Source organism: Ascaphus truei, chromosome 2 (genome assembly GCF_040206685.1).
Source record: "Ascaphus truei isolate aAscTru1 chromosome 2, aAscTru1.hap1, whole genome shotgun sequence".
Classification (NCBI taxonomy): Eukaryota; Metazoa; Chordata; class Amphibia; order Anura; family Ascaphidae; genus Ascaphus; species Ascaphus truei.
The window spans coordinates 488,060,121-488,084,190 of NC_134484.1; the positions used below are offsets into that span (position 1 = coordinate 488,060,121).

The 24,070-nt window shown below is 44.0% G+C and overlaps 1 protein-coding gene across 3 annotated transcripts in view; it reads right to left on the bottom strand.

Moving 5' to 3' along the window:
- Window positions 1–630: 630 nt before the first annotated feature.
- LOC142488445 (uncharacterized) overlaps window positions 631–24,070 on the bottom strand; it is a 507,675-nt gene continuing 484,235 nt past the window's right edge. For all 3 annotated transcript variants that reach the window (XM_075588965.1, XM_075588966.1, XM_075588963.1), the window contains exons 2-5: window positions 9,244–9,582; window positions 8,845–8,958; window positions 8,356–8,469; window positions 631–3,456 (exon numbers count right to left, since the gene is read on the bottom strand). In XM_075588965.1, coding sequence (XP_075445080.1) covers window positions 1,955–3,456; window positions 8,356–8,469; window positions 8,845–8,958; window positions 9,244–9,262 — 1,749 coding nt within the window. In that variant the 5' untranslated portion in view covers window positions 9,263–9,582 and the 3' untranslated portion in view covers window positions 631–1,954. The remainder of the gene's footprint in view (window positions 3,457–8,355; window positions 8,470–8,844; window positions 8,959–9,243; window positions 9,583–24,070) is intronic.

Genomic DNA, 24,070 nt, shown 5'->3' on the forward strand with positions numbered 1-24,070 from the left:
GAAAGGTTACTGAAGCTGATGTAATCCTTTTTGCTGATTTATATATTCGTTTTGTTTCTTTATTATACAATTACGTTATTTTTATGACGTACAAGCGACCTCATAAAGGGGCGTATGGTTTAGTTTTTAGGGTATAAATATATGTCACACCATATTAACTGTTGAGAGCTTTTCTATAGAAGCTTTCTCCTGTGTACACTGAATAAACGCATTTGATAACTACATTTTTTGTTGTAACATTTTTACAGCTTTAACACGAGTCTCCGGTAGGTTGTTCCAGTTTTGGGGTGCACGGTAAGAAAGTTTATAAATACCCCCTCGACCCCCCTTCTCCTGTACACATTAATAGGGCATGGGGAGGAGAGGGTTAATGGGCATGGGGAAGGAGGGGGTCAAGAGGCACGGGTGAGAGCCGAGAGAAATACGGGGGAGGAGAGAAAGGGGTTGAGTCATGGTGGAAGGGAAGGGGTGAGAGGCATGGCAGAGGGGAAGTGGTTAATATGGAGGGGTGAGATTACCAGCAGGAGGATTCCTTATAGCTGCATGTGAAAGTCAAGGAGCTCCCAGACTTGCTCCTTCTCCACTGTCTCTACCAGACCCACATTCAGTCCTCTCTCTGACACAGTCCCCACCCCCACGCCTCTCTGCCAGACCCACCCCCACGCCTCTCTGCCAGACCCACCCCCACTCTGCAGCTGCTGATAGGAATGCCATGGTAAGACGTAATGGCAAGTATTGCGTTACCGTCCATTTTTATTACTGCATTATTACTATGCTACTGGTATATTGCCCAACCCTACTTTGAACAATCACATATTTTATCTCATGTATGAATCCTCATGTGTTTAAGGAGGCTGAACTTCTGTGAAAAGCTTTCCCCCCACTATGTACATGGAAATGGTTTCTCCCGTGTATGAATTCTGTGGTGGGTGAGGAGGTGGCTCATTTGAGAAAAGCTTTGCCCACACTCTGTACATGTGAATGGTTTCTCCCCTGTATGTATCCTCTGGTGTAAGAGGAGGTTGTTCTTAACCCTGTGCGGTCCAATTAATTTTCACAAAGTGCGCCAGCAAATCTAATTTATTTTCCAGAAAAAACCCACATACAGCTTTTTTTCTTTTACTGCTCGCGCACACTCTCACACTGCGTGCGCTCTCACTGCGCGCGCTCGCTCTCACTGCGCACTCTTACTGTGCGCGTGCTCTGACTGCGCGTGCGCACTCTTACTGCTCTAAAGCTCTTATCTTTGCGCGCGCGCAATCTTTCTGCATACCTCCGATATCAGCTGTTTTGTCTGCTGGGGCTGGGTGCAGGGCTGGGGGGTGGAGGAGGGATCAGTGCGGCTGCTGGGAGAAGGGGAATGCAGGGGACTCACAGCACACACACACACCACACACACAGCCCCCCTACCCAGATGTCAGCGGCTTTGTCTGCCTGTGTGGTTCGGTGCAGGGTTGGGGCGGGGGGGGGGGAGGGAGGAGAGGAATCAGTGCAGCTGCTGGGAGAAGGGGAGTCACAGCACACACACAGCCAGCCCCCTCCCCCCCACCTCCAATGTCAGTGCTGGGAGAAGGGGAATGCAGGGGACTCACAGCACACACACACACGCACACCCCACACACGCACACACACAGCTCCCCTCATACCTCCGATGTCAGCTGCTTTGTCTGCCTGTGGGGATTGGTGCAGGGCTGGGGGGAGTGATTGGTGCAGGGCTGGGGGGCGGGGTGATCGGTGCATGGCTGGGGGAGGGAGGGGAGGAGGAGGGATCAGTGCGGCTGCTGAGAGAAGGGGAATGCAAGGGACTTGTGCTGCAGCCGGCGTCTCGCTCCACATCTTCCTCCCGATCCGAGATTGGACCGCAAGTGGCAAAATATTTTGTCGGATATACTGTATTCCGACATTGGACCGGAAAGGGTTAATACAGAATGGTTTCCCACTCTGTAGATGTGAATCATTTCTCTCCTGTATGAGTCATCTGGTGTATGAGGAGACTGCTCTTAACTGTGAATTGCTTCCCACACTCTGTACATGTGAATGGTTTCTCCCCTGTATGAATCATCTGGTGTCTGAGGAGGTTTCCCTTAGTACTGAATTGTTTCCCACACTCTGTACATGTGAATGGTTTGCCTCCTGTATGAGTCATCTGGTGTCTGAGGAGGTTTCTCTTAATACTGAATTGTTTCCCACACTCTGTACATGTGAATGGTTTCTCCTCTGTATGAATCCGCACATGGTTGAGGAGTCCCGCCTTTGTAGAAAAGCTTTTACTACACTTTGTACATGTGAATGGTTTCTCTCCAGTATGAGTCATCTGGTGACTGAGGAGGCTTTTCTTAATACTGAATTGTTTCCCACACTCTGTACATGTGAATGGTTTCTCTCCTGTATGAATCATCTGGTGTCTGAGGAGGTTTCTCTTAATACTGAATTGTTTCCCACACTCTGTACATGTGAATGGTTTCTCCCCTGTATGAATCCGCACATGCATGAGGAGTCCCGCCTTTGTAGAAAAGCTTTTACTACACTTTGTACATGTGAATGGTTTCTCTCCTGTATGAGTCATCTGGTGACTGAGGAGGCTTTTCTTAATACTAAATTGTTTCCCACACTCTGTACATGTGAATGGTTTCTCCCCTGTATGCGTCATCTGGTGTATGAGGAGACAGCTCTTAAATGTGAATTGTTTCCCACACTCTGTACATGTGAATGGTTTCTCCCCTGTATGAATCCGCTCATGGATGAGGAGCTTCGCCTTTGTAGAAAAGCTTTTACTACACTCTGTACATGTGAATGGTTTTTCTCCTGTATGAGTCATCTGGTGTATGAGGAGGTTTCTCTTAGTACTGAATTGTTTCCCACACTCTGTACATGTGAATGGTTTTTCTCCTGTATGAGTCATCTGGTGTATGAGGAGGTTGCTCTTAATACTGAATTGTTTCCCACACTCTGAACATGTGAATGGTTTCTCCCCTGTATGAACCCTCTGATGATTGCGTAGGGTCCCCTTGGTACTTAACTGTTTCCCACACACTGCACAAGTAAAAGGAGTCAATGCTGTCTGAATCATCTGGTGTGGAAGAAGATTCCTCTTCAGTGAGAAACTGCTCCCACCATCTGTACATGTAAAGGCTTGCTCCATAGTGGGGACACAAAGGTGTGTGAGCAGGTCCCTGTCCAGTGAGAAGCTTTTGCCACACTGACAACAGAGAAAAGGCTGAGCACTACGGCTTCTTCTTAAATCTCTCGCATACCTTTTGCTGGACCCATATTTAGAGTCCGTCTGTGATGTGTGCTGTACAAGCTCTGTAAATTCACCATCATGTGGCACTGGTTCCTTGCACATGTCTAAAATGTGGCAGGAATCATTGTTTTTTGGCACTTCTGGGCTGCGAGGAGTCAGCCAGCTTCTGGATGTATCAGAGCTCAAGTTCTGTTCCTCATTCAGGCCGATCTCTAACAGAAGTAAACAAAAAAAGACAGAACAAATGTTTTCAATCTGTAAATCAAATTACTGAAAGCAAAGTACATATCCAAAACACTGAAGAATCTATTTCACCGATAATTAACAAAATATTCTCTTCACCCAGGGTTTTAAAATTGTGGCACATTTTGGCACATGGACATCCAGTGACCCCTAATGACTGTGGTGGTTCCCGAAGGCCTGAAATTTATTTGTAGCAGCTCTCACAGTGAAATCATTGATACATATATAACTTGTATTTATTACTGTATTCATTATTTAAGGGTACATGTACATCCTCCAAATAATTAACATTGAAAATGTCCATGAGAAGTAAAGTTAAGGAACTCCTGGTCTATCATATTAGTGCGTTAATAATATCAACTAAACCAGACAGCAACCTATAGTGTAAAGATACTGTAGATGCCCATGTATGTATGTCTTTATTTATATAAGGCCCGCCATGGGTGCTTTATCAAAGAGTGGTTTCCTGAGTTTAGAGAGTGTCACGTTATAGGCACTCCCCGCCGGAAACACTGCCTACCTGTATCCTAGGTAAAAAAGTCCCATGGGAACAAAACAGTCCGGGGAAAATGTAACCATGGAAAGAAGGCAGTATAACTGTGGGGGAGAAATCCAGCAAAAAGGACACAATAAAGAATACAATAACAATAAACTTAAATAGACTCATAAGGACAAAAACAATTAAATGAAAAAGCATCAAATTTAAAAATGGATAAGATGTGGAGAGAATAAAATTATTTAAATTAACTGTAACACCAAATAATATAATCATGTAATAATAAACATATAATAAATGTAAATTCAACTACCAAGGCAAAGAACAATTTGAATCTTGATAAAGGGAATATACAGTTAGGTCCGGAAATAATTGGACACTGATACAAGTTTTTATTATTTCGGCTGTGTACGAAAATAAATTCAAGTTACAGTTAAATAATGAATATGGGCTTAAAGTGCAGTTTATGAGCTTTAATTTGAGGTTATTCACATCCAAATTGGAGGAAGGGTTTAGGAATTACATCTCTTTAATATGTAGGCACCTCTTTTTCAAGGGACCAAAAGTAATTGGACAATTGACTCAAAAGCTGTTTCATGGACAGGTGTGGGCTATTCCTTCGTTATTTCATCATCAATTAAGCAGGTAAAAGGTCTGGAGTTGATTCCAGGTGTGGCATTCGTATTTGGAAGCTGTTGCTGTGAACCCACAACATGCGGTCAAAGGAGCTCTCAATGCAAGTGAAACAGGGCATCCTTAGGCTGCAAAAAAAAGAAAAGAAAATCCATCAGAGAGATAGCAGGAATATTCGGAGTGGCCAAATCAACAGTTTGGTACATTCTGAGAAAAAAAAGAACACACTGGTGAGATCTACAATACAAAAAGGCCTGGACGTCCACAAAAGACAACAGTGGGGGATGATCGTAGGATCCTTTCCATGGTAAAGAAAAACCCCTTCACAACATCCAGCCAAGTGAAGAACACTCTCCAGGAGCTAGGCATATCATTATCCAAGTCTACCATAAAGAGAAGACTTCACGAGATCAAATACAGAGGGTTCACCACAAGGTGCAAACCATTCATAAGTCTCAAGAATAGAAAGGCCAGATTAGACTTTGCCAAAAAATATCTCAAAAAGCCAGCCCAGTTCTGGAACAGCATTCTTTGGACAGATGAAACTAAGATCAACCTGTACCAGAATGATGAGAAGAAAAAAGTATGGAGAAGGCTTGGAATGGCTCATGATCCGAAGCATACCACATCATCTGTAAAACACGGTGGGGGCAGTGTGATGGCATGGGCATGCATGGCATACAATGGCACTGGGTCACTAGTGTTTATTGATGATGTGACAGAAGACAGAAGCAGCCAGATGAATTCTGAAGTGTATAGGGATATATTGTCAGATCAGATTCAGCCAAATTTTGCGAAGTTGATTGGACGGTGCTTCATTTTACAGATGGACAATGACCCAAAACATACTGCGAAAGCAACCCAGGAGTTTTTTAAGGCAAAGAAGTGGAATATTCTGCAATGACCGAGTCAATAACCTGATCTCAACCCGATCGAGCATGCATTTCACTTGCTGAAGACAAAACTTAAGGCAGAAAGACCCACGAACAAACAACAACTGAAGACAGCTGCAGTAAAGGCCTGGCAAAGCATCTCAAAGGAGGAAACCAAGCGTTCAGTGATGTCTATGCGTTCCAGACTTCAAACAGTCATTGCATGCAAAAGATTCTCAACAAAGTATTAAAAATTAACATTTTATTAATGATTGTGTTAATTTGTCCAATTACATTTGAGCCCCTGAAATAAAGGGACTGTGTATGAAAATGGTTGCAAATCCTAAACGTTTCATACAATATTTTTGCTCAACCCCTTGAATTAAAGTTGAAAGTCTGCACTTCTATTGCATCTCAGTTGTTTCATTTTAAAATCCATTGTGGTGGCGTACAGAGCAAAAATTATGAAAATTGTGTCAGTGTCCAATTATTTTCGGACCTAACTGTACATAATGAATAAGATGTAAATAAATAAACCACACTGAGAAAATTGCCATATTAAGGATACAATACTACTCATCAAATGTGACTAGAGACACATATGTATCTCAATGATAGAAACAAATGTATATGAAACACACACAATATTATAAACCTGAGAATGGGCAAAGGAATAATATAGTTTAGAGAAAATGTTTTAGGTCCCATTCTGTATTAATCCCAAAAGGGGATAGAGTATTATAAGTGAGTGGATCCAAAACATCTCACGCTGATTAAGCTGTCTAATTCTATCACCCCCTCATGCAGTGACAGGTATAGATTCAATCCCCTCATGTAGTGACAGGTATAGATTCAATCCCCTCGTGTAGGAACATGTATAAATTCAATCCCCTTGTGTAGGGACAGGTATAGATTCAATCCCCTCGTGCAGAAACAGGTATAGATTCAATCCCCTCGTGTAGGAACAGGTATAGATTCAATCGCTGAAAAATGAAAGGTGGACAAGTTTCCCAATGTACAATTTGTAAAATGTTTGGAAACTGGGAGCATCTGATCTAGTTTTTTTAATAGAACGAATGTGCTCCATAATTCTGACCTTCACTGGTCCGATTGTCCGCCCAACGAATCCTCGACCACAACCGCAGGTTAAGTAATAAATCACAATATTACAATGAATAAAAACTGGAATTGTGTGTGTTTTCTTACTGTGTACAATATCAATAGATTTGATAGGATTGGCATAGCAACAGATACAGATTAACCACATTTGAAAAAAAAAAAAAAAACGTGTATTAAATTTGATTCATGAACACTGTCTGACCTGGAGGTAAATAAACTAGGCGAAAGATAGTTTGCCAAGGATTTAGCCTTTCTAAATGCAAATTTTGGTCCTGGTTCAATTGGCTCTAAGGTCTTCCTCCAAGGTGAGCACTTCCCAATGTTTCTGGATGATTGAGCGGATTTGATCTATGCCGTGTAATAAACAGCGGATTGGACCCTTCGGGAGTGCCCTGGTCTCTCCTTGATTTAAACCCCCTGCCTAGAACCAGTTTAACCATAAGACAGTAACTCAGCATGAGTACAGAGTTTGGCATTCATGTGAGCCTCCTCTGAATCCCCTGTTCTGTAGCCCCTGACAGAAAATCTGTTTGCCAATTCGGTGGCCTGTTGATGAAAAGAATCCTCGTTACAGCAAAGCCGCCTTAGGCGGATGAATTGGCCCTTGGGTATACCACGGATGAGTGACCTGGGGTGATTGCTATCCGCTTTAAGAAAAGTATTTCTGGAATTTTGTTTCCTATAAATGTCAGTCTGTATTTCTCCTGTAATGCCAATAAATAAAGTGATAGCTAAATAATTAATGTGATTAATATGGGGTTCATAAGTAAAGTTAAGATTCAACATATTGGAATTAAGTGTATTAATGAAAGTGTGCAGTGAATGTGAATCCCCTTCCCAAATCATAATCAGGTCATCAATAGAACGCTTGTAAAAAAATAGTATGATGCCGAAAAGGATTAGAATCACCAAAAATAAATGTGGATTCCCAGAGACCCATAAAAAGATTAGCATACGACGGGGCAAAGGAGGTACCCATAGCCGTACCCCGTGTCTGCAAGAAACTGTGACTCAAATTAAAATAATTATGAGTCAATAAAAATGTGATGGAATCTAAAAGAAAAGTGCGAAGAGAAATAGATAATGAAGAGCCGAAGAGTAAGGGGTGAAATACTCCCCTAGCAATGCTCACAGGGAATGTCCACGTGTTAAACATACACTTTGTATCCTTTAGAATCTTGTTCTCCTTCCCAAAGAAGCCTAGACCTCCATAATCCACATCAGCCAAAATCAATAATGTCACATATCATGTCCTTTCATAACCACTCTTGATAGACTTCCACTAGCCTTAATAGGTAAATCTTATGTGGTTGTCAGTGGTTTAGGGTACTGTAGACATATAGTATACATCACTTTCACTGTCCGGAAGAATTGCCTGGACTCTTGGGACACTGTCCCCCATCTATCAGTTAAGCTATGTCTAAAGACTGGATATTATTGTGTATCTAGTGACCCTTAATGAGAGGGTATTGTTAAGCTGGGGAACCAGGTTAGTTAGGGAAGGGTTCCTTGAATTTGTTTTCCCAAATGCGTTTTACCGCATCTATTGATGGTCAGACGCCCATACAGAGGCGACCAGATTTATTTGAGTGCGGCTAGCTCCGCAAGCCGGGGGATGCCCCGGCATGCTAGCCGCACTCCCTCGGCGTGCCGCGCGTCATCGAACCATGAATATTCACTAATTGTGATCATGCTCCTTGTAACAAGATAACACCCCTTTGTGCAGACAAAGGGGAAAAGGTACTCACCAGAGACAGGAAATGGAACAGTTTCACTCTTTATTGGGGTCAGATGTTCCTCAATGTTCGGTTCTTCCTTCTCTGACTTAATCTCTAAACTCTCCAGCACAATCACTGGGAAACCTGGCAATAAGAAAAGGGAAATCCATCATGTAAAGTGGGAGTGGGGGCGCTTCTTGTGATATCAGTATACAGAAATACTCTATACTGATTCCTATGGGGGAGGGGTGAAGTTATTGATTTTACTTTGTTATTAACCCTTTGAGTGCTGAAGAAGTTTTTACCCCCAAGTGCTAAAAACATTTTGGAGCTACCAATGTTCAAACCTCAATAACAATAATATCCTCAATATAACCTTAGATAAATCATTTCTTTCATTAGGACAGGTATCTTATAATTGTATGCATGCTTTAATATTATTTCCCAAAATATTGTACACATTTCAGTCCATTTTTAAACATACTGAATAAAGACAAGTGAGGATGTAAGGGTACTTACCACAAACAGGAAATGCATCTATTTCTTCCTTTATTGGGATCAGATGTTCCTCAGTGTTCGGCTCTTCTTTCTCTGACTTAATCTCTAACCTCTCCGGTACAACCACTGGGAAACCTGGCAATAAGAAAAGGAAAACCCATCATGTAAAGCTGGGAGTGGGGGCGCTTCTTGTGATTTCACCTCCTCTGATATTGGTATAATATAATACCTCTTGTAAAAAAAATTATTACTAGCCCTTCTGGCAGATCATGACACAGGTGAAGATATATTATCTTCTTACCTGCTGATGGTTCTATAAGAAAATAAGATTAGTTTGGGTGTTTGACGCACATAACTGCCAAATAATCAGATTTCCCCCCTTGCATATTCCAAAGACACTAAAGTATCTCCTCTACTCACTTAACAAGCGTGGATCCATGCTGGGAGTGGGCAGCGCTGCTCTGGGAGGTGCTGGCAGTGGGCAGCGCTGCTCTGGAGGTGCTGGCAGTGAGCAGTGCTGCTCTGGAGGTGCTGGCAGTGGGCAGTGCTGCTCTGGGAGGTGCTGGCAGTGGGCAGTGCTGCTCTGGAGGTGCTGGCAGTGGGCAGTGCTGCTCTGGAGGTGCTGGCAGTGGGCAGTTGTCCTCTGGAGGTGCTGGCAGTGGGCAGTGGTCCTCTGGAGGTGCTGGTAGTGGGCAGTGCTGCTCTGGAGGTGCTGACCGGAGGTTACTTAATCTATATGTGTTGGATTTTAGAATGTGCCTGTATATAAAACAGAATTGTAATGATCAGTTTTTTTTTGACAAATATACAGCATTTAGTATCAGCTCTTTCACACCTAAATCATTAACCCCAAAGGAGTCGGAGAAGACAGGGGCACCAAAAAACACATATGGTCCATTCGCAAACAGGAACTTCATTTCAAACACTGCAAAACTTTAATGGCTCAGGATTGTGTCACAACATAACCATCTAGAAAAGTATAAAGAGAGTCGGAGATTAGCAGCCAAAAGACCAGTAAAGTTCTCATAGTGTAACATAGTAACATACTGTACAGTTCCACAGTATGAAGATGTAGCCAGGTCCCCCTCTGCTTGTCGCCCCCCCCCTCACCTTGCTGGCGATCGCGAGTGCCGCTGAGCCCCATGGCGGACCCGTCGGCGGGCCGCAGGTGTGGGTGGTTGCTGGGGGAGCTGTGCGGCGGTTGATGTGTGCGGCGATTGTGAGCCAGGTACTCCCGGCAGCTCCCGGAGCAGGGTGCCGCCATCTTAGATTGCGCATGCATGCGCAGTAAGAATTTCAGTGCGGTGGCCAGCCGGGAAGTTCGCGCATGCGATTTGTAGAGGCCATAGAGATAACGAAGGCAGAGTTCCTAAACGTAATGAGGTATGCGTTCATGCACATAGAGCCAGCGTCAGGAAGCGATGGAGGCTCCGAGAGCAGAATTGCGAGATGTACGCAAGGAACAGGATTCTCTCACAAGTGGACTAAACGTATTGAAAATACTGTACAGTTCCATAGTATGAATAAAAAGCAGATACAGTAAATGAGTGCGACTTTGATAAATGCTCCCGATACTCTCTCAGGTCCATCAGTTCTGCTCCATACTGACACAGTCTCACTTTCCTATTTCATACGGTGAGAAGTGGGTAATGCAGAGGAACCAGTGCAGTAACTTCCCTCACCTTACCCCACCATAATAAATAGGGGGGTTTGATCCCTCACTGCCTCATTAATTTGTTCCTCGATCACCTCCCGTTTCTCACATTCAGCTCATTTGTACCTGGCAGGACATTCTTATATAAAGGAGTGCCTGGGGAAACACTCAGTAACTTCCCCTCACCTGTCCCCACTTCTCACTATATTAAATAGGGGGGTTTGATCCCTCACGCTCATTAATGTGTTCCTCAATCAACTGCAGTTTCTCACCTGCTCACACCCTTATAAGCACGTACTTTTATGATGGGATCACTGCTTCCCGACCCAGATAATTTCCAGCGGAATAGTTAATAGCGGAATAGCGGATACTGAATCAAAAGCACTATTCTCTGTGTTATATCTGTGGAATGTATCTATATATATATAAATATATAGTGACAACCACATCACGTTGAGGTCCCTTTGATCCCAAATAAGGCCGGAAACACAGTACTTCTATTTACGTGGGGTTTATTTATAGGGGTTTAAGTAATGTATTCGCAGGTCCACCGTCCCTTTAAGCCAAATTAAAATAAAACATAAATAAACGCCTATACCTGTCAGGGAGCTTACTGACTTCTTCAGTCCTTTACTATCAGGGCCGCCAGCTAAGCCGGCTGTCAGCCCAAAACATGCCCTGGCATGGGCAATACAGTAACATCACAGTCTTTGTAAATAATAGAAAGGGTTTTGCTTATCTTAGTCCATCTGGCAATGTCCCTGCTTCAGCACGGCTCTCTCAGCAGCTTCTTTCACAATGCTTCAGCACAGCTCGCTCAGCAGCTTCTCTAACACTGCTTCAGCACGGCTCTGTCAGCAGCTTCTCTCACAATCTGCCAACTTCTTTAACAGCCTTTGGTAGCTGCGGAGCCTCTTCTGCCTCCCTCCTTCTCTGAGGGAAAACCGGTCAGTCTCTCTCTGGCTTCCTGGGTCTTGCTCTGTGTCTCACAGCTTCCTGTATCTTTTTAACCTGCAGTCTTTCAGGAATCCTGCTTAATTAGGCTGTAGGTGCTGGAAGGTTAACTGGCTGAGTACTTGAAGGTGCACATATCCTCCATTTGAGCCTACTGAGAAAGTGACTCTGTCACATATCCTCCATTCCAGCTCATTCCAACTGGGGTGAGCGACCAGTGCACAATTATCGTGAACCCACAAAGACGTCCTCTCTTTCCGTTTCCTAGTCTTCCAATTGAAAAATCTTCCCTTTGGGACAATTACCAGGCCTTCTGGGCCTGCAGACTGGTCCTTCGCTACCTCTTTATCTTGTGCTGGCCTGAGTCTAGGGTTGAAGCTCCGCCTTTGTTGTGTCCCTTTTTTCAAATGTTCCCGAGCATCCTGCTGTCTATCAGCTATCTCTGCCTTCTTCCTCTTGTGCTCAGAGTCTCCCTACCCTGTAGAAGAGCCTTGACCCTCAGTTAGCTCATGGCATTCACTCGCCAGTGCATGTTTGGCCTTTTCTCGTGAAGACAGCAACTCCGCTTCAGCGGTGATGGCTTTTGGACCTTTTCCCATCAGCATACCCCTTTAGTGTTGGGTTTCACATCATTTATCTTCAGAACTTAAATTTGGGTGGGGGTCTTATTAAAGCCAAGTGCACCCCATGATGCCTCTCTATTACAGTCGGCAGACTCGTAGGCTTGTGCCTGTCTTTCTTATCCCCTTAACTTACTCCGTTGGGAGTGTTGCTGGACAAACTGTGAGGTCTTTCTCATCTTACGAACATGGACACTCTTTAGTCCCATTCTTGACTGTCTCTTCCCAGCGGCTGCCTTCCTTGCAAGGAATCCACTATGGGTCCCATAGTACAACTGGCTTCTTACTGTGCTACTACATCGCACCTTGGTCTTCCCATTCCGTTCCTTGTGGAAAGTAGACTGTAACACTGCAACGGTATTGCAGTCACGCTTCCTGGTGCGCCTCACTTGCTTTATCTCTACCGCCCTCTTTTCCATGGACTGCTTCTGTGACCCAAGTGTCTGTCTTAGGGTAGTAACCGCTTTCTCCAACTTCAGCTGAGGAACCTCCTCCTGCTGGGCAGCCTTAGGCTGCGTCCATAGAAGGACAAGCAGCGCTGAGCCATGCGGACGCTCCGCGCTGAGCCCCTGCATCTTCAATGAGAATGCCTTGAGAGGGGACTCACGCGAGCGTCCGCAGGCGTGCTGAGGCTTTGGAATTTCCAGCCGACAGCCAAGCTGTTTTTCAGCGCACTGTCGGCTGAAAACATCCAATCAGCCTGAAGCCACGTCAACGTCCCAGCGCTGTGATGTCGGCGACGTGACGTTGACATCAGTGCGTCGCGGGCGATTGGCCCAGCGACGTCACTGCCCCGCCTCCAACCACCTCCCCCCGCCTCCCTTCACACACGCTGGCTCGTCTGCAAGTCCATGGAATCGCTCTGACTCCAGCAGGCGAGCCTCAGCGTCAGCGCGCCTCCGCTCTGCTGAACCCTCTATGGCCCCGGCCTTAGAGTCCAACATAGCGCCCTGCTCAGTCTTAAGAGCCTCGAGCTCCTCCCTCAGGTCGCGCTTTGCTTCTCTGTCATCTTGCGGCCAGCACACTCAGACTCAAGGTCCTTCCTTAAGTTTTGAAGCAGTCCTTCCGTATGTCTTTTCCCACTCAGTGCGGCTGCTAGTTCAGTTTATTTGAAGTTGAGTCGCGATTCCAGATCTGTCAGCTGATTCAGAGCCAGGTTTAACTCTGTTACCTTTTCTCTATTCTTGACCTGTAGCTGCTGGTGCTCCTCCCGGACCTTATCCAGCTCCAGCTCCAGCTGGGCCCCCTCATTGGCCGTGTGGTCCAGCCGCTTGTATATATCGGCCATCTCCGTTTCATAGCGTAATGTCAGGCACCTCATCTGACGGACACCTCTCACTTCTCGACGAGCTGTATCTAGCACTCAGCAACCTGCGTTTGCAGCTCTTCAATTTGATCCTGCAAGTCTCCTCTCAGGGCCTTCACTTCTTCCCGGTGCTTGCTCTGAGTTTGCGTCAGTGCAGCCTTCATCTTTTGGAGCTCTGCAGTGTTTGTCGCCAGGATCGCCGCTGCTTCGGTTTTCTAGCCTTCTTTCTCCTTGGCATACTGACTCATGGAGATGGAGTTGCCTCTCTGCTTCTCCAGCTCTTGCTCCAGTCTCTGGACCTTCTCGCGCTCCCTCTCATAGTCACCTGGCTTCTAAGCTCCACCCCCAGCGATGCTCGAGGCATACAGCGTGGCCCTCAGCTCCTCATGCTGCTCTATGGGGACACACTGGGTACTCAGCCGTTTCTTTAGCACTCGTTGCTTCTCCTTGGCCGCTTGCAGACTTGCACATAGCTCTTGCAGCTGGCTCTGCCATAGGTGCACTGCTTGTGTGTGCTGCTCCAGGGAGACACGTTGCATCCTCTCTGCATTCTAACTTTTCCTGGATCAATTGCTTCTCCACCTTTCCTTCTTGGTGAAGCTTCTCATCACCTTTACTGATTTGATCAGTCAAGACTGAATTTTTCTGTGTCAGACTTACATTCTCTTTCTTTATAGTCTCTAAATCCCTCAGGGCATTGTCATGGGTTTCCTTCAACAAACCCAGCTCTGTGTTTAGACTGTAGCCCTCTTCGTGTGAGTGTTCCACCTCTGTGCTGAGAGCGTGAACCTCTTGTAGAGCCTTCCCGTATTTCTGTTTGAGGTTAGCAATCACTTTGTTCAATTTGTTCTGCTTTTCCTCCATGGTAGCAATTGAGGCGTTGGCATTTTCCAGACCAGTCGTCACCTCCTCCAACTCACTCCATAAGAGACACTTCCTTCAAAGCCGCATACTCTTGTAAAGCTGAGAGTATACACCTCTGTAACTCATCGTTCGCTTCTCGCTCCTTCATCAATTCCGGCCACAGGACTTCAGAATCATCATGGCAGGCAGCTTGGAGTGCAGAAATTAAAGCCTCTTTATCCTGGATCAAGGATTCAGCATCCCTTTGCTCCTCCTTTTCCTTTGCCACCGTTACCATGACAATTCTGCCCATCACTCCGGTCTGCAGCGCATCTCGTCGCCTTTCTGACGCATGTCCTGACAGCGCCGGTTCAAGTGGCTCGGTCACTTCTTCTGTGACATGAGGAACAGTTTTCTTTTTTTTCTTCTTTCTTTTTGATTTATGAACTCCAGAGACATCAGTATTACTGGGCACACACTCACTGGTGTCAGATTCCACATCTTGCTTGTACTCACAGGGCCTTGTTTGCTTTTGCAAGCTGTTTGTCTTTGAAAATTTGGGGACACACATCTTCCAAGTGACCTACCCCACGACAGGCCCAGCATACCAAATTTATCTGGTATGAGTCGTCGTCGTCATCATTATCATCATTGTAGATCCTGAAGGGACACTCTTTTGTATGATTACGTACATTGCAAAACAAACATTTCACGTCGGCCATTTTAAAACCCCAGCAGGGAAATTCTGACACTCAGCACTTTGCTTATGGCGTTATCTCTATACACCGCTCTTGCTAGCTGCAACTTCACTCACTTCAGCAAAAGGCATTAGCTTTACACAGCAATCCTTTCATATCCCACGAGGCAAACTTTACACTCAGCACTTGCTAGCTGTAATTTCCACTTTCTTCAGAAAAATTTAGTTTTCTGCTTGAGTTCAGTACATTTCAATCTTCTGACCTCTGGGTGCTATTGCATCCACACTACATACATTCTCTGTGCATGCTGTAGCATAAATGGTCATACACATTGGGACAAACTTTGCTTGCTTTTCACTTCAGTTGGGCGGCCATTTTAAATCCCCGCATTTCTCTGCATGGTGCCTTAGGGACTGCCCGCATTAAACTCCACCATATGGGACAACCACATCACGTTGAGGTCCCTTTGATCCCAAATAAGGCTGAAAACACAGTACTTCGATTTATGTGGGGTTTATTTATAGGGGTTTAAGTAACGTATTCGCAGGTCCACCGTCCCTTTAAGAAAACAAAATTAAAAGAAAACATAAATAAATGCCTATCCCTGTCAGGGAGCTTACTGACTTCTTCAGTCCCTTACTATCAGGGTCGCCAGCAAAGCCGGTTGTCAGCCCAAAACATTCCCTGGCATGGGCAATACAGTAACAGCACAGTCTTTGTAAATAATAGAAAGGATTTTGTTTATCTTAGTCCATCTGGCAATGTCCCTGCATCAGCACGGCTCTTTCAGCAGCTTCTCTTACACTGCTTCAGCATGGCTCTCAGCAGCTTCTCCCATACTGCTTCAGCACAGCTCTCTCAGCAGCTTCTTTCACAATCTGCCAACTTCTTTAACCAGCCTTTGGTAGCTGGGGAGCCCTTCTGCCTCCCTCCTTCTTTGAGGGAAAACCAGTCAGTCTCTCTCACTGCCTCCCTGGGTCTGGCTCTGTGTCTCACAGCTTCCTGTATCTTTTTAACCTGCAGTCTTTCAGGAATCCTGCTTAATTAGGCTGCAGGTGCTGGAAGGTACACATATCCTCCATTCCAGCCTACTGAGACAGTGACTCTGTCAATATATATATATATATATATATATATATATATATATGTATATATATGTATATATATATGTATATATATGTATATATATATATATATATATATATATATATATATATATATATATATATATATATATATATATATATATCACACACACAATGTTTCAACCTTGTGGGTCCCATCAGTGTGAGGTTGGTTGTTGCTTATATTGGCTTCTCAGTTAGAAACAGTCTGTCTGTGAGTGGGTTTATTGGATTTGCATCTCATTCCAGGCTATGTTTAAAAGCTGTGTTTAAAACAGCAAGCACTGGCTTAAGGGTTTTCCATGTAATCATGGACTTGAGACAAAAGGTGGCACTATTCTGGAACCACAGCGTCACATGTAGGATATGAATGAGGCTAGATAGCTCAACTCGTCCTCATTTGAACTTTACACCAAGTTCTGTAATATTTCTTAACTTTATTGAGAAAGCATCAGACATATAAAGGCACTTGTAGATGGTGCTGTGTGGTAAGAGAGTGCTTCTCTAGGTGAAGGTGCTGTGGTATGGGGGGAAGGTAAAAACGAATAGACTTGCCAGGGAGTAGATGGCAGAAGAAGTACTCACTCAGCCTGCTGGGAAGGAAAAGGAAGTGAGGGATTCCTGGGAAACAGGAAAAGTCTGAGGACCAAACTAACTTGTCAGCAGAGACAGGGGAGGTGGGAAGATCCATTCTCAGCTAGGAGAATTGGGAGGTTGCTAGGGCAACCAGCACTGCTGAGTGGAGAGGGGAATGCATAACAATAATGTATCAGTTACACAGGCACTGTGTGTTTTCAGAGCAGAGAAGCATGCAACTGAAATAAGGAGCTGGCAGTCAGAAAACTACAAAGGGGGGGGGGGGGGGGGGAACAGATATAAACAATCCTGTTAAAGGACAGGCACTGTGTGCTCATTTGCATGTCATTTCCCAGAATCCCTTCCTACAGGGGAAGCACTGTATGCTAGATGATAATGGTGAAAAGCAGGGTTGTAGACTTGTGCTCACAATATATAGTGTGTGTGTGTGTGTGTGTGTGTGTGTGTGTGTGTATGTATATATATATATATATATATATATATATATATACAAATACAACTGTAACTGTGTGCTCATCTGCATGTCTTAGGCAGGTCTGCAACCCCGCCTTTCCCCATTATCACCCAGCATACAGCACTTCCACTGCAGCAAGGGATTCTGGGAAATGACATGCAAATGAGCACACAGTGTCACTTTTTGCCTCAATAACCATTTTTAACATGGTTCCCTATAGGCTTAAGCTTGCTGCATGGTCACAGCTTTGAGCACAGCCAGGGTTAAGGTGCATACCCAGAAAACCACCCACAGACAGCTGTTTCGACCTTGATGGGTCTCATCAGTGTGGGGTTAATTTTAACTGGGTATGCAAAAGAGGCTATGGGATAGGCTATACCATAATACTGAGTTAAGTTATGGTGAGTAAAAAAAGTGACAAAAACCCTCCACAGGAAAGCAAATATGCAAATACAACTGTATGCTCATCTGCATGTCTTAGGCAGGTCTGCAACCCCACCTTTCCCCATTATCACCCAGCATACAGCACTTCCACTGCAGCAAGGGATTCTGGGAAATGACATGCAAATGAGCACACAGTGTCACTTTTTGCCTCAATAACCATTTTTAACCATTATATATATATATATAGTGACATAGTCCAAAGATGTTAGGCAGCTTTCTGCCCCATTTTAGAGCAGAAAGTGCAGGAATAGTTACAAATGATCCGTTCCACAGCTTCCCATTAACTCAGGCAGCTGGATGGAAAATCCAGACCACAGATTACCATGGCTCTAGTTCTCCCTCACCTGCTCTTCTAATCACATGCACAGGTATTTAGAGCAGAGAGGTTTTGCATTTCTCTCTCTCTCCTTGGAGCCTGGGGGCTGGGGGTGTCGCTGCTCCCCTGCATCCAGTATCGGGGTTGACGGCCCCTCCACGTATCACAGTACCAGAGGATTTGCCTGGACTCCACGAACAGATAAGACAAAACAAATGGTTACTGCTGTTGCTAAAAGACTGTACTGTATCTTGTGACCCTAAATGAGAGAGCATTGTTTTAAGCTGGGGAACCAGTTTAGTTGGCCAGCAGCTGTTAGAGAGACTGATTCTGATGTGTAGTTAGATCCCTGAAAGGGATAGGATTTTGCTTATATGATTTTGGTTTTATTTCTTGAAATAACAGTGTGGGAAATATGGTAACACTGAAATATGTGAACTGCTGAATGAAAGTATCTGAGTACCTCTAACCTTCACATGTTAAAGATGCAGTACCTTACTTGGATGAAAATAAAGCAGGCAGAAGCCTGAGTTAAGCAGCATAATACTTTGCATGATCCTGTTTGTTGTATAATTAACCCTAGAAGACTGTGTCGGGAAGAACCCAGACAGACGCCAGCACTACAAAAGAGGGGCGTTTGTCACATATGTAAGAGAATGCGGGCAGACACTAAAAAGTCTGTGGGTTTGCAAATAAATGCGGGGATTTAAAATGGCCGCCGAGCTGAACTAAAGTACAGATGCTATGAGTGAAGTCTGTCCCACTGTGTATATCAGTTGTGCTTCTAGCATACACAGAGAATGTGCGAAGTGTGGATGCAATAGCACCCTGAACCCAAACAGAAAACCAAAATGTTTTGCTGAAAAAAAAAAAAACATTTGCATCTAGCAAATGCTGTTTGTAAAGCTAATGCCTTTTGCTGAAGTGAGTGAATTTGCAGCTAGCAAGTGCTGTATGCAAGTTGCTGAAGTGAGTGAAATTGCAGCTAGCAAATTGTCCCTGCCGGGTTTCTAAAATGGCCGACGTGAAATGTTTGTTGTGTAATGTACGTAACCATACAAAACAGTGTCCCTTCAGGCCATACTATGATCACGACCCTGGAGAGCCGTACCCACAGATGAATTTAGTATGCGGGGCCTGTCGTGAAGTAGGTCACATGGAAGATGTGTGCCCCAAAATTTTCAAAGACAAACAGCTGCAAAAGCAAGCAACGCCCTGTGAGTGCAAGCAAGATGTGGAAGCTGATAACAGTGAGTGTGTGCCCAGTACCACTGATATCTCTGGAGCTAATAAAGCAAAAAGAAAGAAAACTGTTCCTCAAGTCACAGGGGAAGTGAACGAGCCACTTGAACCTGCACTGTCAGGACATGCGTCAGAAAGGCGCCGAGATGAGCAACAGCCCATAGGGCCTGGCGCAATCGTCCCAGGAATGACGACACGCCTAGAGATGACAAAGGCTACTGCTACCATCATAGGCAGAGAGCCAAGCGAATCAAAGAAAACAAGAACTGACTGGAAACTATGCTATGAGATGTCCCAGAAAGATGTGCAAAACTTCATCACAGAGTTGGGGTTTTCTCGGCAAGAGGCTAGCGCGCTTAAAGCAGAGCTGGAACTCTCACGCCATGAGGTCTACGCTCGCAGCACAGAGCTGTGTACATTGAAGGAAACCTATGAGAATACCCTGAGTAATTTAGAGACTGTAAAAAGAGAGAATGTAAGTCTGACACAGAAAAATTCAGACTTGACTGACCAGATCAGTGAAGGTGATGAGAAGCTTCACCAAGCAGAAAAAGTGGAGAAGCAATTGATCCAGGAAAAGTTAGAAATGCAGGAAGCACTGCAGAATACAGAATCAGCGGCGATCCAGGCGACACAAACTGCAGAGCTCCAAAAAATGGAGGCGCTGATGCAAACCCAGAGCAAGCACCAGATAGAGGTGAAGACCCTGAGGGAGGTCTGGCACGATCAGGTTGAAGAGCTGCAGAAGCAGATGGCTGAGCGCGAGATACAGTGCGCCAAGAGAGAGGAGATCTCCGTCCGTCAGGTGGTCTGCCTGACATTGCGCTATGAAAGCGAGATGGCCGATATCTACAAGCAGCTGGACCACACGGCAAATGAGGGGGCCCGGCTGCAGCTGGAGCTGGACAAGACCCAGAAGGAGCACCTGCAGCTGCAGGTCAAGAATAGAGAAAATGAAACAGAGTTAAACCTCGCTCTGAAACAGATGACGGACATGGGAGAAGCGGCTAAAGTGGTTCAGTCGGGCTATCAATCCTACCTCCTAACCAAGCAAGCTGTACGTTCCTATACGTGTATCTTCAATGCTGTTGCAATATTACGATTTGCTATAAAGATGAAGTTGGAGAAAGAGATTCCAAGGCTAAAAGAGACACGGTCACAAAAGGAGACCAGGGAACGTAAACTCAATGCCCTCACTGATGACAAAGAGGAAGGAGAAAGAATTGACTTTGATTGTGCTGCTGTTATTCCAGAAACAGATAGGCACCCTCCTGAGAATATTCTCCCTGATCTGGGATTCAAAAATCCAGATCCTCAATTTCATTTACGTTGTCCAGAAGATTATCAAACTAGTGGACACACCCAGGACACCACAGAAGATGTTTTAGCCAAGTGGGTGGCAGTTCCTGAAAACACAAACTTGTTGACAGATCCTGATGACGTGGTTAATATGGACTACGTTTGTACAGAGGCAACTAGGTCACCAAAACCCAAAGGCCTGGTAATGGCCACAAAAGGGAAATCAAAGATTGAAAAGAAAAAACAACGAAGGTTAACACGGCGCCTGAATAGTTCCATATCTCACCAATCTGGACCACACTGTGGAGCCAAGGAGAATCCGGTCCAAGGGTCTCATCAGAAGCTAAAGAAACAGTCCAGTCATTTGCAGGTTGCAGCGGGCTATGAAATAAAGTCAAAGGATGCAATAGACTGGAAGTCAAAAAATAAATAAATAAATAAATTTAAAAAAAAATATGTTTGGGGGAACTGACCGATTTTTTTTTTTTTATTACACGTGTGGACTATGTCACGGACACTTAACTATGCAAATAAGCATTTTGTCAATATTACAATGTTATATTGGTTCTCTGTGTTGAAAATGTAGCTAAACTACAAATTAATATACAGGGTTGATGGCCCTTAAGATTACAAGGCTGTAGTATAAGGAAAAAAAATATTGGTTGCTTACAATATGGGGAAAAAAAATAAAAAAAAAATAAAAAAATGCCCTTTTCGGTTGGTAAATTTATAATGAGGTTCATATTCTAGAGTAGAAAAACCCAGGGAGGTAATAGAAATTGTCTGGTTTTGTGAATATATTCAGCAGATCCTGGGTTGTAAGAATGTGTGCTAGACATTTATTTTTCAAAATAGTTCCCTAATAGAGAGCAACAAAAAAATATGTTTGCCAAGTATAGTCTCTTATGACGAAACCTATTGTCCATAATTGCCGTGGAAAAAGTTCATATTCGTGTCATGTGAATACTTAATGTTGTACTGAGGAGTTAGCTCAAGTATTTCAGGTAGGACGCTCACCCCAGTGAGGTCCATGGCCGCTCACCCCAGTAGGTGTGAGCTGGGGAGGGGGATATGTGACATAGTCCAAAGATGTTAGGCAGCTTTCTGCCCCATTTTAGAGCAGAAAGTGCAGGAACAGTTACAAATGATCCGTTCCACAGCTTCCCATTAACTCAGGCAGCTGGATGGAAAATCCAGACCACAGATTACCATGGCTCTAGTTCTCCCTCACCTGCTCTTCTAATCACATGCACAGGTATTTAGAGCAGAGAGGTTTTGCATTTCTCTCTCTCTCCTTGGAGCCTGGGGGCTGGGGGTGTCGCTGCTCCCCTGCATCCAGTATCGGGGTTGACGGCCCCTCCACGTATCACAGTACCAGAGGATTTGCCTGGACTCCACGAACAGATAAGACAAAACAAATGGTTACTGCTGTTGCTAAAAGACTGTACTGTATCTTGTGACTCTAAATGAGAGAGCATTGTTTTAAGCTGGGGAACCAGTTTAGTTGGCCAGCAGCTGTTAGAGAGACTGATTCTGATGTGTAGTTAGATCCCTGAAAGGGATAGGATTTTGCTTATATGATTTTGGTTTTATTTCTTGAAATAACAGTGTGGGAAATATGGTAACACTGAAATATGTGAACTGCTGAATGAAAGTATCTGAGTACCTCTAACCTTCACATGTTAAAGCTGCAGTACCTTACTTGGATGAAAATAAAGCAGGCAGAAGCCTGAGTTAAGCAGCATAATACTTTGCATGATCCTGTTTGTTGTATAATTAACCCTAGAAGACTGTGTCGGGAAGAACCCAGACAGACGCCAGCACTACAAAAGAGGGGCGTTTGTCACAATATATATATATATATATATATATATATATATATATATATACAGGCAGTCCTCGTTTTACAACGCTTCGCTTTACAACGCCAAAATGGCTTATCCAATGCTCTTACGACGCTTTGCAACGTTGTGTATGTGTGTATATATATACACATTCACATAAACAACATTGCAAAGCGTCGTAAGAGCGTATATATATATTATACTATATAATATTATATTATACTATATAACGCCCGGTCTCTTAGCTAGTTATATATATAATACAGTATATACACTATATAATTTATGTGTGTACTGCATATCTTATTGCCGGCATAAAATATTTGGTGTATTTTAGTGTTAAAAATGCCTTCAGGAACGGAACCTTTCATTTAAACAGTGTTCCTATGGGAAAACGTGTTTCGCTTTACAACGCCATTTTGAGTAACGCATTGTGTCGGAAAACCGAGGACTGCCTGTATATATATATATATATATATACACACGTGTGTGTATATGTGTGTGTGTGTATATATCATACACACACACACACACACACACACACACACACACACTTAGTTAAGTTATGGTGGGTAATAAGTGACAAAAACCCTCCACAGCAAAGCATATAGCAAATGGAAATATTCCTGTATGCTCATTTGCATGTCTTAGACAGGTCTGCAACCCCGCCTTTCACCATTATCACCCAGCATACAGCACTTCCACTGCAGCAAGTATATATATATATATATTGCATAGCCAGTTAACCAACACCAACCACACTGATGAGACCAATTGAGGTCGAAACGGCTGTCTGTGGGTAGGTTTTCTGGCTATGCATCTTAACCCTGGCTTTGTTTAAAGCTATGACCATGCAGCAAACTTAAGCCTATAGGGAACCATGTTAAAAATGGTTTTGAAGCAAAAGGTGACACTGTGTGCACATTTGCATGTCATTTCCCAGAATCCCTTGCTGCAGTGGAAGTGCTGTGTGCTATATATATATATATATATATATATATATATATATATATATAAAATGAGTTCTTCAGTATTAGGTGATACCTTTATTTGGACTAACAGTTTAGTTGGCTTTTGAGAGTTCTCCCCTCTTCCTCAGGTCGGCAATACCGATTAACAAAGGAATCTATGGCTAAAACAGTGTTTGGGAGAGCAGGGGGAAAAACAAAACAAAAAACAACAGATCTGTACTGTAGATAAGGTAGGGTGTTAAAGTGTTTGAAGCCATGGAAGGGAGACAAGGAATAGTATGCTGGGAGAGGGGGATGCTGGAGGGGGGGGGGGAGAAGGTATGGATAAGAATAAAGGCAGGCAGGATAATTAAAAACAATTCTGATAGGGTGTGAGAAACCCCGTATCCGCATTAAGTCATTTGGTTTTGGAGTCAAAGAGTCTTTTCATTCTGAGTTCAAATGTTTTCCGTTCTTGGTGCGTTTAAACATTCCATTGAGGATTTTGATTTTTAAATCATTGATGGAATGATCTGGTTGTGAGAAATGATGTCCCCGCATCTTCCTTCTTCGTGGTGTTGTATAGAGTGTCTGTACATAGTCATTCTGCTTTGACATACATACATACATACATACATACAGTACATACATACATACAAAATTCTAAGCAGAGTTACAGCATGTGAAATAATTATATAAACTTTCGTGAGATGGCATTCAAAATGAGGAAGTACATCCATACCAACAGCAATTCCCTATGCACTCCGTCTAGGCTAGATCTGGGATAGCTCTCCTCTATACACGACTATTACTCTATATATAGGCAATTAGTACTTCCTCTTTCATAGAGCTTTTCTGCTATAGCAGACCTTTTCTGTTTGTTCCTCTTACCGGAGACGTCT